This window comes from Miscanthus floridulus, chromosome 4 (assembly GCF_019320115.1).
Source record: "Miscanthus floridulus cultivar M001 chromosome 4, ASM1932011v1, whole genome shotgun sequence".
NCBI classification, from domain to species: domain Eukaryota; kingdom Viridiplantae; phylum Streptophyta; class Magnoliopsida; order Poales; family Poaceae; genus Miscanthus; species Miscanthus floridulus.
The window spans coordinates 123,235,995-123,249,998 of record NC_089583.1 but is presented as its reverse complement, the minus strand read 5'-3'; the positions used below and the strand labels follow the sequence as shown (position 1 = coordinate 123,249,998).

At 46.1% G+C, this 14,004-nt stretch overlaps 1 protein-coding gene across 1 annotated transcript; it reads left to right on the top strand.

Moving 5' to 3' along the window:
* The first annotated feature begins 8,504 nt into the window (after positions 1–8,504).
* LOC136552976 (uncharacterized) lies at positions 8,505–11,653 on the top strand. Its single transcript, XM_066544560.1, has 6 exons — positions 8,505–8,847; positions 8,925–9,016; positions 9,119–9,264; positions 9,363–9,412; positions 10,772–10,846; positions 10,940–11,653. Exons 1-6 carry the CDS (start codon positions 8,606–8,608, stop codon positions 11,454–11,456), a joined length of 1,122 nt encoding a protein of 373 aa, XP_066400657.1. The 5' UTR covers positions 8,505–8,605; the 3' UTR covers positions 11,457–11,653.
* The last annotated feature ends 2,351 nt before the right edge of the window (positions 11,654–14,004 follow it).

Sequence of the window (14,004 nt, the reverse complement as noted above, 5' to 3'; positions counted from 1 at the left end):
TTCCTTTACCAAGTTGATCCACATCAACTCCAACTTCATCTCCTTTGTAAATGTGCCAACACCACCAAGTGTACACCACCATGTGTATGTGTGTTAACATTTTCACAATCATTTCTCAAAGGATGTTAGCCACTCAACTTGCCGTGCCACTTGATCCTAGCGACGATGCAAAGATAGATCACTCAAGTGGCACTAGATGACCGATATGCAAACAAGTTTGCTCCTTTTGATAGTACGGCCATCTATCCTAAACCCGGTCATAAACTTTTCTACACACCTATGACCAGTGAAATGAAATGCCCTAGGTTATACCTTTGCCTTACGCATTCCATTCCATCTCCTCCAACGTCGATGCAACACATGCACCAACACGATCAACAATAATATGATCCACTTCATATTATCATGTGATCATATTGGTTCATCGATCTTGACTTCACTTGCTCTTTACTGTTGTCATCGTCCATCGACGCCAAGTCTTGCTCAAGCTTCACCGCCACGCGGTCCATCACTCCAAAGCCTTCGACTTGTCCTTCACGCTTGCAACCAGTCTATCAAGCCAAGCCTTGTCTTGATCTTCTCCACCTTGATCACATGACTCAATGTCATGTCTCATGTGCATTTAAGCTCCTTCATCATCACATGTGTGAGCTTTGCAACATCTTCAACCCATTTTCACCTTCATGGCATATGTTGCTCACACACATGTACCTGTGGACTAATCACCTGTGTATCTCATATAAACACAATTAGTCCACCTAAGTTGTCACTCAATTACCAAAACTAAACAAGGACCTTTCAATGGCATTGAGGGTGTCGATATAGAGGATGTTGAGGCCGCTGCCTCTATCCATCAACACCATGGTGAGGTGCTTCTTGTGGACGATGGGATCGACGATGAGCGAGTAGTGCCCTGGTCTCACGATGTGGGAGGGATGGTCCCTCTGATCAAAGGTGATCAGAGATTCCGAGCAGCTGAGGAAGGAGGGGATGGCCGTCTCGGTGGCGCATGCCTCCCTATAGCGTACCTTGTGCTGGCGCTTGGACCAGATGGCGTCGGATCTACCAAAGATCATAATGCATTCATCAATGTTGGGGAAACCATCTCTGTCCTTATCCGTCTCTTTCTTGGTTGCCGCCTCTTTGCGGTCCCCTTCTTTTGGCCCGCCGGCCTATCGTAGGAAATGTTTGAGGAGCTCGTAGTCCTTGTAGAGGTGTTTGATGGGGTAGGCATGGTTGGTGCATAGACTATCCATGAGTTTCTTGAAGTGGTTAGGTAGTCCCTATTGGGGCTGCTTGCCCGTGCGATCAGCCACGGCGACCAACGTGGTGTTGTCCGATCGGCGTCGATCCTTTTTGTTCTTCTTGCCCCTCTGTGTGGAGGGGCCCTCATCTTGGTCCATGCGCTTGGCCTTGCCTTTGTCCCGGCCCCTGTTGAAGACTGCTCCGACTGTCTCCTCGCTAGAGGCATGGTTAGTGGCGACATCGAGTAGGTCACGGGTGGTACGAGGCTTCAGGCATCTAAGCTTGTGGATCAGGGACTCGCAGGTCATCCCAGAGAGGAATGCACTGATGATGTCTGCATCAACGACATCAGGGAGGGAGTTGCATCGTTGGGAGAATCTGTAGATATAATCCCATAGGGACTCGTTGGGCTCCTATTGGAAACTCTTGAGGTCCCAAGAGTTTCTAGGGTGGACATACGTCCCCTGGAAATTTCTGACGAAGACCCTCTTGAGGTCCGCCCACTCACGGATGCTGTCGTGCGAGAGAAATTCAAGCATGCCCGAACATGTTCCCCCACACAGATGGGGAGATACTGAATGATGAAATAGTCATCATCCACCCCTCTGGCTCGGTAGGTGAGCCAGACATCTTTGAGCCAAATATTAGGGTTTGTCTACCCAATGTACTTGGTGGTGTTGGTGGGCAGTCGAAAGCGCTGTGGGAACAACGCTCTCCGGATACGTCGATCAAAGGCCCATGGTCCTGGGCCCTTAGGGCTAGGACTCTGGTCGCCTACTCGACGACCGTGCCTGGGGTATGTTTTACTGCTCCCCTCGATGGGTCGACCAGGATTTATGTCACCCGCTCTCTTCGCCACCCGATGGACGTCATCATCATGCCGGCCCCGATGCCGGTTGCTGACGATGCTATGAGCGTCCTGGTGTGGACCAGGCCACTCATGTATCAATGGTCGGTGAGGAGCAGGCGCCAGGTCGGACCGAGACGCAGCTATTGCCTCCCGAGCCTCACCTGGCGGCTGTAGCGGTGAACGGATGAAGCGATCCGTCTGGCATGTCCCCGCTCCCCTGGTGGGGAGAGAGAGGGCGCGTGTTGGAGTCATGATGCGGAGCTTTCCACTTGTTGTACGGTGGTGGCTTCTACTATAACCCAGAGGTTCTGGTAGACCGCCTGCTTCTAGGGGTCGATGGGCTTAGGAACACCACGTAGAAGCATTTTTACAGCAGTGATGTTTTGGCTAGCTCGAGCGAACTGTGAGAGATCGTTCCCCTCATTCATGATGTCATGTTGTACTTGGTGGTTGTGACCCCAGGCGCCGCCCGCCGGGTTATGCGCATGGAGCGCAACATGCTTCACCGAGCTTGATGGTGTAGGCGGCTGCTGGTTCTACCGCCGTTGTCGTAATTCCTCGGCATGCCCTTGCGCAAACGAGAGGGCCCTCGCACACGGGTCTAGAGGGGTGTGAGTTTGCGCAGACTCTGCAATGACCGGCGACTGTCCCAGAGCGTCCGCCATAGCGCACTCCTGGGACGGATAGTGGCTAGGTGCCACGTTGCCAATGCTAGAGCCGTCGCTCTCACCCTCGTCATCCAGTAGTTCGTAGAAAATGGTAGGAGCATAGCTCGCCATTCCCATAAATTCGGATGTGAGGGGGGATGGCGGCAGCGTCCCTCGGAGCCCCCGAGCACATGCGTCCGCGGGGGACGCGAGGCCGTAGGGAAACCGATCATATGGTGTCCGTGATACGGTAAATAAGGTCTCTCCGGATAATCGGTGGGAGATAGTAAATAGGGAATAAATTATAGTATGCATATTACTCATAGCGGGGTTTGAGCATAGAGTTTGTTTGGAATGAAGCGCATATGCCTCGTCGTTGAAGTCATCGTGCATCCTAGAGTCGATGGAGGACGCCCCTCCGACGGGCGTCGGAACGAGTGCCTCCTATTGGAGGTGTAGTACGTCGAGCCGGTCGGCGACGAAGTCCAGACTTTCGAGGAGGAAGGCCTAGGATGGCTCGAAGACAGGTGGAACCCACATCTCAATAGGTGGGAGTGCTGGAAACTCCAGTGAGCCGAAGCGAATCGTATTGCCTAAGCCCGCCATGGCGAAGGTGGCGGAAAAATGGGCCATCTGATGACAAAAAAGTGTTGAACGTACAATGTCTTTCCCACGGACGACGCCAACTGTCGGTGCAGAAAGTGACCAATAAGTAAATATTTCTAGTTTTGTTGTATGTTGTGATCGGAGGTGGCCTAACACTCAATGATATAGGGTTTATACTGGTTCAGGCAACATGCCCTACGTCCAGTTTGAATTGGTCGGTGACTTTATTCCTGAGCCTAGGTGCTTGAAGTTTGTAGTGGGGTTACAAACGAGAAGAAGAAAGATGGGGATATGAGGGATCCAGTCGGGCTCTGGTCGGAAGGACCAAGAGTGACAGGAGCTCCGCTATGAGCTAAGTGTTCAAGTGTGTACTTGAGGTTTGAACCTAGCGGTTCTATGGTTGTGAACTAGTGAACTTGATCGATCTAATGAATCTAAAATCGCTTAGATATTGGGAAAGAGCGCATCTCCTTTTATAGATGAAGGGGATGACCTTACAAGTGAGAGGGAGAGAGTACGTATGCTTCTGAGCATTGCTATTCACGCCGGCGGGTATAGGATGATGGTAGACGCCGACAACACTGTTGGATGTTGGATGCATGTGGGAGGTTGCGTCGTTTTATTTGGGTATGGTAGATGTCGGTACCTGCTATACTGTTGATGCACAGAGGCATGTGAGGGGTTTCATCATGTTCACTCGGTATGATAAATGTCGGCGCCCACAACACTGTCGATGCCCAGAGGCATGTGGGGAAGCCTTACCGTATGGGAGTTAATGGCGTCCATAATACTATAGGGAAAATGTCGGTGCCTACAACACTGTTTGTGTCAGGGAGGTTGCAGAGTACTGCTTCTACAGGTGTACAGGGTACGGTTCCTGGTATCGTGGTTTGACTTGTGTGCCTTGCTTTGCTTTCTCTGTTCGTTCCCTGGTCCTTTCTGAGCGAGCGTCCCCGGTCGGTTGGTCTCAGTCGGCTCTGGTTGCGTCAGTCGGAGAAAAACAGTGAGCAGGATTTTTACGTACCCCGGTCGGAGACGTGGAGTCGGAGTCAGGAGTAGTGCTTTAGCCAGGCCTTCTGGTCGGAGAGGTCGTCCGGCGGCTGGCTGGAGATCAAAGTAAGTGCTCCGGTCGGTGATTGGATCGTCCTTCTAGCCTGTTGTTCAGATATTTGGGCCGGCCCATGAGTTACGCGTTGTCTGCTTGGGCCGAGCCTTTGTTGAAAAGCCGGTTCGCGAGAGCCCTCGGGTTTATGAACCCGACACTAAACATGAGTCTAAATAGGCTTAATAGATTCATCTCATAAATTAGTCTTAATCTGTGTAATTAATGTTATAATTAGTCTACGTTTAATATTTTATGTATGGGTCAAACATTTGATGTGACAGGGACTGAATTTTAGGAGCTGGAAATTAATGTGCTGGTAAAAGTAAAACTTGATTCGTAAAACAAGGAAACTACAGCTATTTTTCACTGCCATTGGATTCGGAGACTTGTAAAACAGTAGTGCTGTTTAATATACAGCTGTAAGCCTGTAAAAGTCCTGGTTACCAGCGGCAGGGACATCAGGGACATCTTTTTATATATATATATATATATAGAGAGAGAGAGAGAGAGAGAGAGAGAGAGAGAGAGAGAGAGAGAGAGAGAGAGAGAGAGAGAGAGAGAGAGAGGCTGTTTGGCAGCTCGGAGCAAGGTTTCGAGTTTGAATCGATTCTTCTTTTTCCGCCTCGGAACCACAACGGTCACCGAGTAGTTCTTCATGATTCCTTTTTTTAAAATCCCCTTGGTTGATAGGATTTAGATTCTTGTAAAAATATTTTGGATTGGAATATATTTATAACATTTATCTGATGAATCAAAATCATTTTATAGAACCCTTTGGCTAGCTTGCTAAATTATTAAAACTAGAACTAGATCAGAAGATGTTTATCTCAATTAGTATAAAAACAAAAATCGGTTCGAAGTGATTTTCTCTGAAATGTTTCTCTCTTTATAGCGTTTGACTGCAACTCTACTGCTTCTATTTATGGCCTGTTTGGATCCCTACCTCTAAACTTTAAAGCACTTTAGCTCACTTTTAATGTCTAAAACTCTAATGTGAGGTGGGCTAAAGTTTAGAACTAATTTTATATCACTTTTTTGGAGCTTTAGCTCTAAAGTTTAGAGTGGAGGATCCAAACAGGGCCTTATAATCTAAAACATTTCTCGCTTCCAAACAATTGTATTTTTTTCAATTAATCATTTTAAGGTGTAATAAAGATAAACGGATTGCATAAGTTGTTACCCCACAAAAGCTATGATTTTTTAGCACATTTCTATTTATATGAATTTTTAATAACAGTACATACTTTAAAGAGTTAAATGTATCGGTGCTCTATTAATTTGTACATATGCTTCAGTTAGGTTATCAAATTTAAAAACTGATTTCCGTGTCCATAACACCGTATTAGTAATTTTCTAGTCTGGCTAAACAAAACAGAGCTGCTGGCTGTGGCTGCTGCACTATGTTATGCAGGTAAAAGCAAAACTTTTTTTTTTTTGATAATAGGTAAACGTAAAACCTGATACGAAGAATAAGGAAATTACAGCGATTTTTCACTACACTTGGATTCGGAGTAGTGTTGTAAGGTCTTGGTCACCAGCAGCAGGGACATGGCCCCCTGTTTGGAACCCCGAAGCGGTTCCGAGTTGAATCCATTCTTCTGTTCTGCCGAGGAACCAGAAACGGCCACCGGATAGTTTTGTTTGGTTATATATGTTTCGTAGCTTCTCTTTTTACTAGCAATAGTATTTTTTTATTCAATCATTTAAAGTGTCACTAGTTAAAATGCATTGCATTTAAGTTGCTACTCTCACAAAAAGTTATTATTCTTAAAACATATTTTTATTTTTACGAATTTAATGAAAAAATATAAAAAAAATAAACAAAATTCTACGTATATGACAAACTGGCTCATAAACTAAGGGCTCGTTTGGCCGTTTAGGGTGGGTTTCAGCTCCTTTCGTCCAAGCACTGTAACTTAGAGGGTGTTTAGTTGGATGAATTTTGAATTTTGGGCTATTGTAGCACTTTCGTTTTTATTTGGTAATTAGTGTTCAATCATGGTCTAATTAGGCTCAAAACGTTCGTCTCGCGATTTCCAACCAAACTGTGCAATTAGTTTTTATTTTCGCATACATTTAATGCTCTATGCACGTATCGCAAGATTCGATGTGATGGGTACTATAGCACTTTTTTGGAATTTGGCCTGACAACTAAACATGAGCTTACAATTTTACACTGTAGCACAGGGCAAAACGGCTCTAGATCTGTCTCTGGCCACAATGAACCGAGGAAATAAAGAAGTCGGAGAGCCACAGTTTTGGAGCACCAACAGCTCCATCAGACCATTAAAAAAAAATGCTACAGTGTAAAGTCAAGGCCGCACGAAGCCCCTCCAAGCAGGCCTTAAGGCTGTGTTTGGATACAACCCTGGCTTGGGAGCGCTCACCAGGCATGTAGATCCGACCTCGTGTGGTCGAAATCAAACATTTATGAGCAATCTTTGTGTTTTATAAATCAGACTAGTAAATTTATATGATTGTCGTGTTGCTCTAGGAAGACGAGGGTAGCATCCAATAGACACGATGATTTATACTGGTTCAGACCGGAGCCCTACGTCCAGTCTCAAAGATGATTGAGGGCGTGTTCCTCGTTTGAATTCTCTGAAGTTCTTACAATGAGGGTGCAAGAAGGGTGAAAACAGATGGAAGGACCTATGCTAGGCGAAGGGCTGCCCGAAGAGAAGCTCCAGGAGCCCTACTACAATGGTGAATGGATGGAATGATAGATGATGTGAATGTCGTCCCCGAGATGGGTGCCCTGGCTGTCCTTATATAGAGTCCGGGGCCAGGGCTTATACAAAAAGGAGGTTCTCCCGACCGAAGGGTCAAGAGCCTGAGAGAGAGCCTAACTAACTTGGCTTGCAAGCTACACCGTCTCTTGGTGCACGTTCGGTCGTTGCTATTGTCATCGTCTTCTGGCCTCGTTGCGGCAGGATGTGACGTGGCGCTACTGTGCCGACCATGACGGCATTGTAGCCTCGATGGTGGTTCGTCAGCTGTCTTATGCAACACGGTGTCAGTCGTGGCCTTCGTCATCGTCTCCTGGTTCTCAGGGGCGTCGTACTCGAAGTAGGTAACCGCCTCGGGTCGTCGTTCGCTTGGAGGCTTTACGGGATTGAGAGCCACGCCTCCGATCGTCGGGGTCGGGGCACTCTGCTAGTCTGGATGGCCTTCTCGTCGAGTCTCTTGTCGTGGATCCCATCCCGTAGTGGGTGGGATCGTACAAGCGTATATTCGGTCCATATTTAGACGGTGGGTATCGTACCCATTACCACCGTCTTGCGGTGTTGTCTCGTCAGTGCGACGTGGCGTAGGGATGGTGGCTGACCGGGCCGAGGTGACTATTGTCCCCTCGGTCCTTGCGGGGTCAGTGTGGCATGCTTGCTCTTGTCAGAGCAGGCGCCTGGCCTGCTCCGCTCGGCTTTCGCTGGGCCTCGGTCGTTCGGGCCTTTGTTAGCCATTGTGTTACGAGCCACGTGGCCTGCTAACTAATCGGTGCATTGAGACACCCCCGGGTTACAACCCTGACAAATCTCTTATGCGCTTTCCCACGCCGCCGTCCAATCATTCCCTAATTTGTGGTAAAACGTTTTTGGGAGAATCTAAATAAAAAAGTTTCCAATGAAAAATCTTTATCAAGGTTATCAATTACAATATTCGATTTTTTTAGCCATGTCGAAAATTATGGAAATTCATGAGATTTCATAAATTCTTTTAGATCCTAACGAGAGATATGATTTTCCAAATTTATAGATTTAAACAAAATATTTAGCATAATTTATTACTACACATCTATTAGTAGAAGAATACAGAACATAAACTAGTACACAACATAAACAATAGGAAATATGAGTCTAGAGTTTCCAATAACACACATACCTTAATGTGATAAGACACTTTTAAAATTCGAAAATTTCTCATAAATTTTGATCCCTAGGTTTTCTTTTTTTTTTTTTTTTTTTTTTTGAAAGGCGATCCCTAGGTTAAGTAAGGGTTAAAACACACACCCAATGCAGGGCAGAGCCGCCGCCTTCCGCTCCCATTCGAAATTCCCGATCCGCGGGCCGACCGTTGCTTCTTCTTCCCCCCTCAGCCCCCACAACGGCTGCCAAATCGCAGTCGCCAGATACAGAGAGAGAGAGGGAGCTAGGGATGGCGTCCAGAGGCGCGGGCGGCAGCCCCAGATCCGCGCCGCGTCGCCATGGGGCGGCGGCGCCCAAGGACGGCGCCGACCTGCTCTGCCCGCGGTTCCGGTCGGCCGCCGAGCTGGCCGGGTGGGACGAGGAGTCCGTCCTCGCCGCGATGGTCGTCGAGGACACCCCCGTCCGCGAGTCCCGTCGCAAGAGGCGGGCCTCCACCTCCTCCGCCGGCGGCAGCGCCGGATCCAGCACCAGGTACGGCGGCCGACCCGCCTAATTCTTTTCCTGCTCGGGTTCATGATCCCGTCCGTCTGAATGCCGCCTTCTCGTAGAAAGAGGAGGCCCCGTAGGCAGTTTCCGGCTAAGATCCCGCCGGTGGTTCTCGCGCTCGACGACGACGACGACAAGACGGACACTGCGGCAGGTTTGTTCCTAAGATTGAATCGATTTTCTTGGGCACATTCGTGCTAGGAGTATAATCTTCTTGGGCGTTCTCTATCTGTCGTTGATTTGGAAAATCCCCTAGTCGGCAAATCGGAAGTGAAGGCCGCCAAGGAGGAAGAGAAGGTTGTCCTTGTGGGCGACAAGGAGGCGTCAGGATCTGGCGAGAAGGCAGCGGCCACCGGTAACATGCCGTGTATGGATCGCCTCCGGGAGGAGCTCTCTTGTGCGGTAAGGGTGCTTCTTTTCTTTTCTATGATATGATGTTACATCTGTGATTGCATACTAGATGGTATTGGGGATTGATTTGGGAGTTGCTTATTGTGCAGATTTGCCTGGAGATCTGCTTTGAGCCGACCACCACGCCCTGTGGGCACAGGTAATTTCTAACTGTGCTTTTGGAAAAAAAAAGTGGTTGCTTGAATTCTGTATGCAAAGAGAAGAAATAAAAAACTTTCCCTGGTTCATTTTGTTTGTGCCGTGTGCAGCCGTAGGATGTCAGTTGCTTCCTGTGAGTTGCACAGTTCATTTTGTATGCTGATTGCCAGTCAGAAAGTGATTTCTTCTGTTGTTAAAAGTGCAGTTTAACGAATGATCTTGGAATTGTAAAATTCTGTTGGTTAGTGTCGGAGAAGCCTGTTAATTACCCCGGGCAAATGGACCACAAAAGCTTACAATGTACACGTGCACTTCTTCGCATTTGCAATTCCTTCTTTTTTTCCTGATTTTGTTTATATACAAGACTGGAGTACTAGGATTTTCATGGGTACTTTGACTGTGCTTTGAGTAAAAAAGGTTACTTGAATTCGGAAAGCAATGTATCCGGCAGGGAACATAGCAAGAATTACTGTATAGTTCATACAATGCAGTTGCTTTCTCAACATATTTGTTCATTTTGGTTGCTGCCTGCTATTCTGCTAAGGAATGTCAATAGATGATTGCTTCAACTGTTCGAAGTGTACATTCTTGCTGACCACGTACATTCTTGCTTCAATAAAGATTAGGGCTTGTTTGGTTTCTACAGGAGCTCCTAAAATTTCTGTCATATCGAATGTTTGGACATATGCATAGAGTATTAAATATAGACTAATTACGAAACTAATTGCACAACTTGCGACTAATTTGCGAGACGAATCTTTTAAGCCTAATCAGCCCATGATTCGACAACGTGGTGCTACAGTAAACATGTGCTAATGACGGATTAATTAGGCTTAAAAAATCCGTCTCTCAAATTAGCCTCCATCTATGTAATTGGTTTTGTAATTAATCTATATTTAATGCTCCTTATTAGTATCTAAACATTCGATGTGACATGAATTTTAGGAGCGACTAAAGAAACAAACACCCCCTTAGTTTGTCAGTTTCATAGCAAATATGGGGCACTGAAAGCTTGTTTACCGTGTAGATTTCAGTTCACAAATCTTGTTTTTCTGATTCTATGCATATAGGACTATGGAATACAATTCTCATTGTTAGGCTGGAGTGGAAATAAATTAGTATTGTACTAAGAGGGCTTTTTTTAATCCTGAGGTTTATCATTTCAAATATCTCAACTGAGTGGTGGTTATCTGTACATTGTCCACCAATCTAAAATTTTGCTCATTATACCGGTGTTACCTGAAACTTTTTTGAATTGAACATTCTTTGATGCAATTATGTTGTTGAATATTTTAAGTCAGTTTATTCATTACTCTGTAAACTGTTCTGAAACTCATATTACTGCTATTCTATTTAACAGCTTCTGCATGAAATGCTTAAGACATGCTGCAGCCAAGTGCGGAAAACGGTGTCCAAAATGCAGGCAATTAATCAGGTAAGTCTTTCCTCAAAGCTGTGCAATCTCGAAAAAAGATGTGTTTGGTCAATAAACTGTAAAGGCTTTGACTAAATGATTGTAACTATGCAGCAACTCAAGATCGTGCACCATCAACACTGTACTCTGGAACACCATTCAGCTCTTATTTCCCAGTGAAGTTGAGGCAAGAAAGAGTTCAACCTCACCACCTTCACCATGCAACAAGGGTGTGAACCGTAGCCCACTGAGAGCTAATAGGTTATCACAAGGTGGCACCGGTATGAGAACTAGAACTAGGAGCAGCAGCAGCTTCATCACCGAAGGTAGAACAAGAAGCAGCTACAGGACGTTCATCGAACCCGGCAGCACAACAGGCACCAACACTAGTGCGAACTTCATCAGCACACATGGCAGCACAAGAAGCCGTAACAGACGGAGCGCAGTAAGATTAGACCAATCTGAAGATGCTGCGTTGGCTTACAGGTTGCAACAGGAGGAGTTCATGAATGCCTTTGAGGAGCCTGAGCAGGAGAGGCAGCCACGGAACGACGTGTCCACAGCAAGAGACACTCTGAGAGAAATCGCCTCCCGGGCCGTCCGCCTCCGTGCTCGATTCTGGCCTGTTTAATATTCTTTTGCTTGCTCGTCTTTGGTTTGTTGATAACTCTCTCGTCTTCTGGTCAACTTTACAGAAACATCTTGTTTGTTATTGTACTGTGTAATGTTCAGTAGCCTGACCAAGTTTGACACTTAATGATGATTTTCCATTGTATTTGGGTGTGGCCATAATCCTTTGGCGCATGGAATATTTGCTCTTTGTTGTAAGCTACTACTGGCAAGTACTGTTCAACATATAGGCATTTCTGGTGCTCCTGCTGCATGCATACGTCATTCTAGCTTTCCAAGAACAGGGCCGGTTTGCTTGAGCTGTAGTTTTTGATTTTTTTTTGGCTCACAAGTGGTTTTCTGGTTTTTTACTTGTGCCTATTGGCTTTGCCATTGTCATGGCATCATGGCATGCCGTGAGGTCCCTGCAGTTCCATCACTTGCATGCATCGATCCAACTTACAGTAGCCTACTGCTGCCTGCATGTTGGATTTAGGGACCATTTTCTTTCCTAGACAGACACAGCCCTTCTTCATCTAGATGTACTCCGGTACTTGCAATCCTGGACCCCATTTGCTATAATAAAGCCATGGGTCCTTGAATTGTCCCCTCCATCATCTACATATAGGAGGATCACAGCAATGTTTGTTGGTGTTTTTCAGAACACATAGCTGCAATTGCATCCTCATCATTCATGTGATCCATCAACCAAATTATTGGTGTATTTCTGTAGATTGATGAAAGTAGCAGTACAAGTACTGTCGCTACTGTACATATATATGAGACATACGTAGCCCACTCATTTACAAACTGCATTTGCTTGTTTGCTCCGCAACGCCGGCGGCCGGGCCGAAATGTTGGGACGACGACCTAAATGCAAAGCTGATGATGGACCCAAGCCCAGACCGATCGACCTGCAGACATGCATGGTTTAATCCGCCTGCTGTTCCAATTAAGTACCTAGTAGGAGCAGTACATTATGGGTTGGGAGTCACAAACAAGGGAAGGCATCCACGGCCAGAGCCGGAGCCGAAGAGGAGCCCTGTCAAACGGGCCTATAATGTTGTTACTATTCAGATCACCATTGCAAGAATGCCATGATCAGCAATATGGTCCCGTTCGGCTTGCTGAATCTTGGCTGAAAAACATTGTTCTGGCTGAAATATTGTGAGAGAAAAATACTGTTCCGGCTAAAAAAAGAAGCCGAACAAGTCGAATATGGGGTAATCGGATCGGTGCCATATATAATATAATGGCAATGAATCGTCAGCAGCATCAGCCATCAGCATGCATGGATAAGGACCGGCACCGGCTCCGGCTCGGGGGGCGAGCGCGACCCATCACTGCATGCGTCTGTGTGAAGCATGCCCGCCCGTACACAGCTCTATGATGATCACATACGGAGTATTTTGGCAGGACAGCAGGATATACTACGTTACGTACGTAGCTCTCTGTAGATGTTAACTGATACAGTACAGTACGGTTGCAATGCGCAGGCAGGCAATCTTGTTCTTGTGATGACAGAGCAAGGTTGGCAGTGATATTCTGCAGCGGGCATTCACAGCCCCTGCGTGCCCTGCACTGCACCACACCGTGACACCACCCCGGCCCTTTATTAATTGCATGATATGATTATTACTCCTACACGATCGACTTAGGATCCGATGATATATATTATGATCCCACTGCATGCAAGCAGCATCCATGCATTAATTTGCTGACTAGGATCGCAAGCTATAGCTTTATGTCCATCTTTGGTAATATGGATCGTCTGGACTGATTATTCCTCCTATATATGAGGTGGAGTCGTATAGAAAAAAGTTATATGGGGTAATCTTAAAGTTAGGCTTTGAGAAAGCCTATAACAAAATTAAATGGTCTTTCTGCAATAAACTTTAAAAATGAAAGACTTTTCACCTGTTTGGTGTCATTGGATTGATCAAACTATGAGAGGAGGTAGTGTCAACATCAGAGTGAATGACGAGGTGGGTCTTCTTCTTTTTTCCAAACCAATAATGGAGCAAGACTGGGAGATCCCTTGTCTCTCTATTCTATTTAATTTGGTGGCAGATATGATAGCAACTTTGATTTTTCGGGCTAAGACTAATGGACAGATTAATGAAGGGAGTTGTCCCACATTTGGTTGATGATGGCCTTTCAATCTTGCAATATGCGGATGGCACCATTTTATTTTGGGATCATGATATGCTAAAAGCCAAAGAATCAAGCTAGTGCTTAGTACCTCGAGCAATTATTAGAATTAAAAATTAATTTCCACAAAAAGTGAGTTTTTTTTCTATGGTGGAGCCAAGGACCGTGAACTGGAATATGCACGTTTGTTTGGGTGCCGGTTAGGTGATTTTCCTTTCAGGTATCCAGGTATTCCTATGAATCATGTTAACCTATCCAATGAGGACCGGGCATGTATTGAGGAGAGGTTCCTGGAAAAACTCAGTAGCTGGAAAGGTAAATTACTTCAGCTAGTGGATGACTTGTTCTTATTAATTCGGTGCTAACTAACTTAGCTATGTTTATGTTATCTTTTTTTGAAATCTCTAGAGGAGTCCTTC

Excerpts from the sequence above, each read along its gene's own strand:
- LOC136552976 (XM_066544560.1), top strand. The coding sequence starts at position 8,606 with ATGGCGTCCAGAGGCGCGGGCGGCAGCCCCAGATCCGCGCCGCGTCGC. Across the intron at positions 9,017-9,118 it reads CAAGACGGACACTGCGGCAG|TCGGCAAATCGGAAGTGAAG; the intron begins GTTTGTTCCTAA and ends AAAATCCCCTAG. Across the intron at positions 9,413-10,771 it reads ACCACGCCCTGTGGGCACAG|CTTCTGCATGAAATGCTTAA; the intron begins GTAATTTCTAAC and ends TCTATTTAACAG.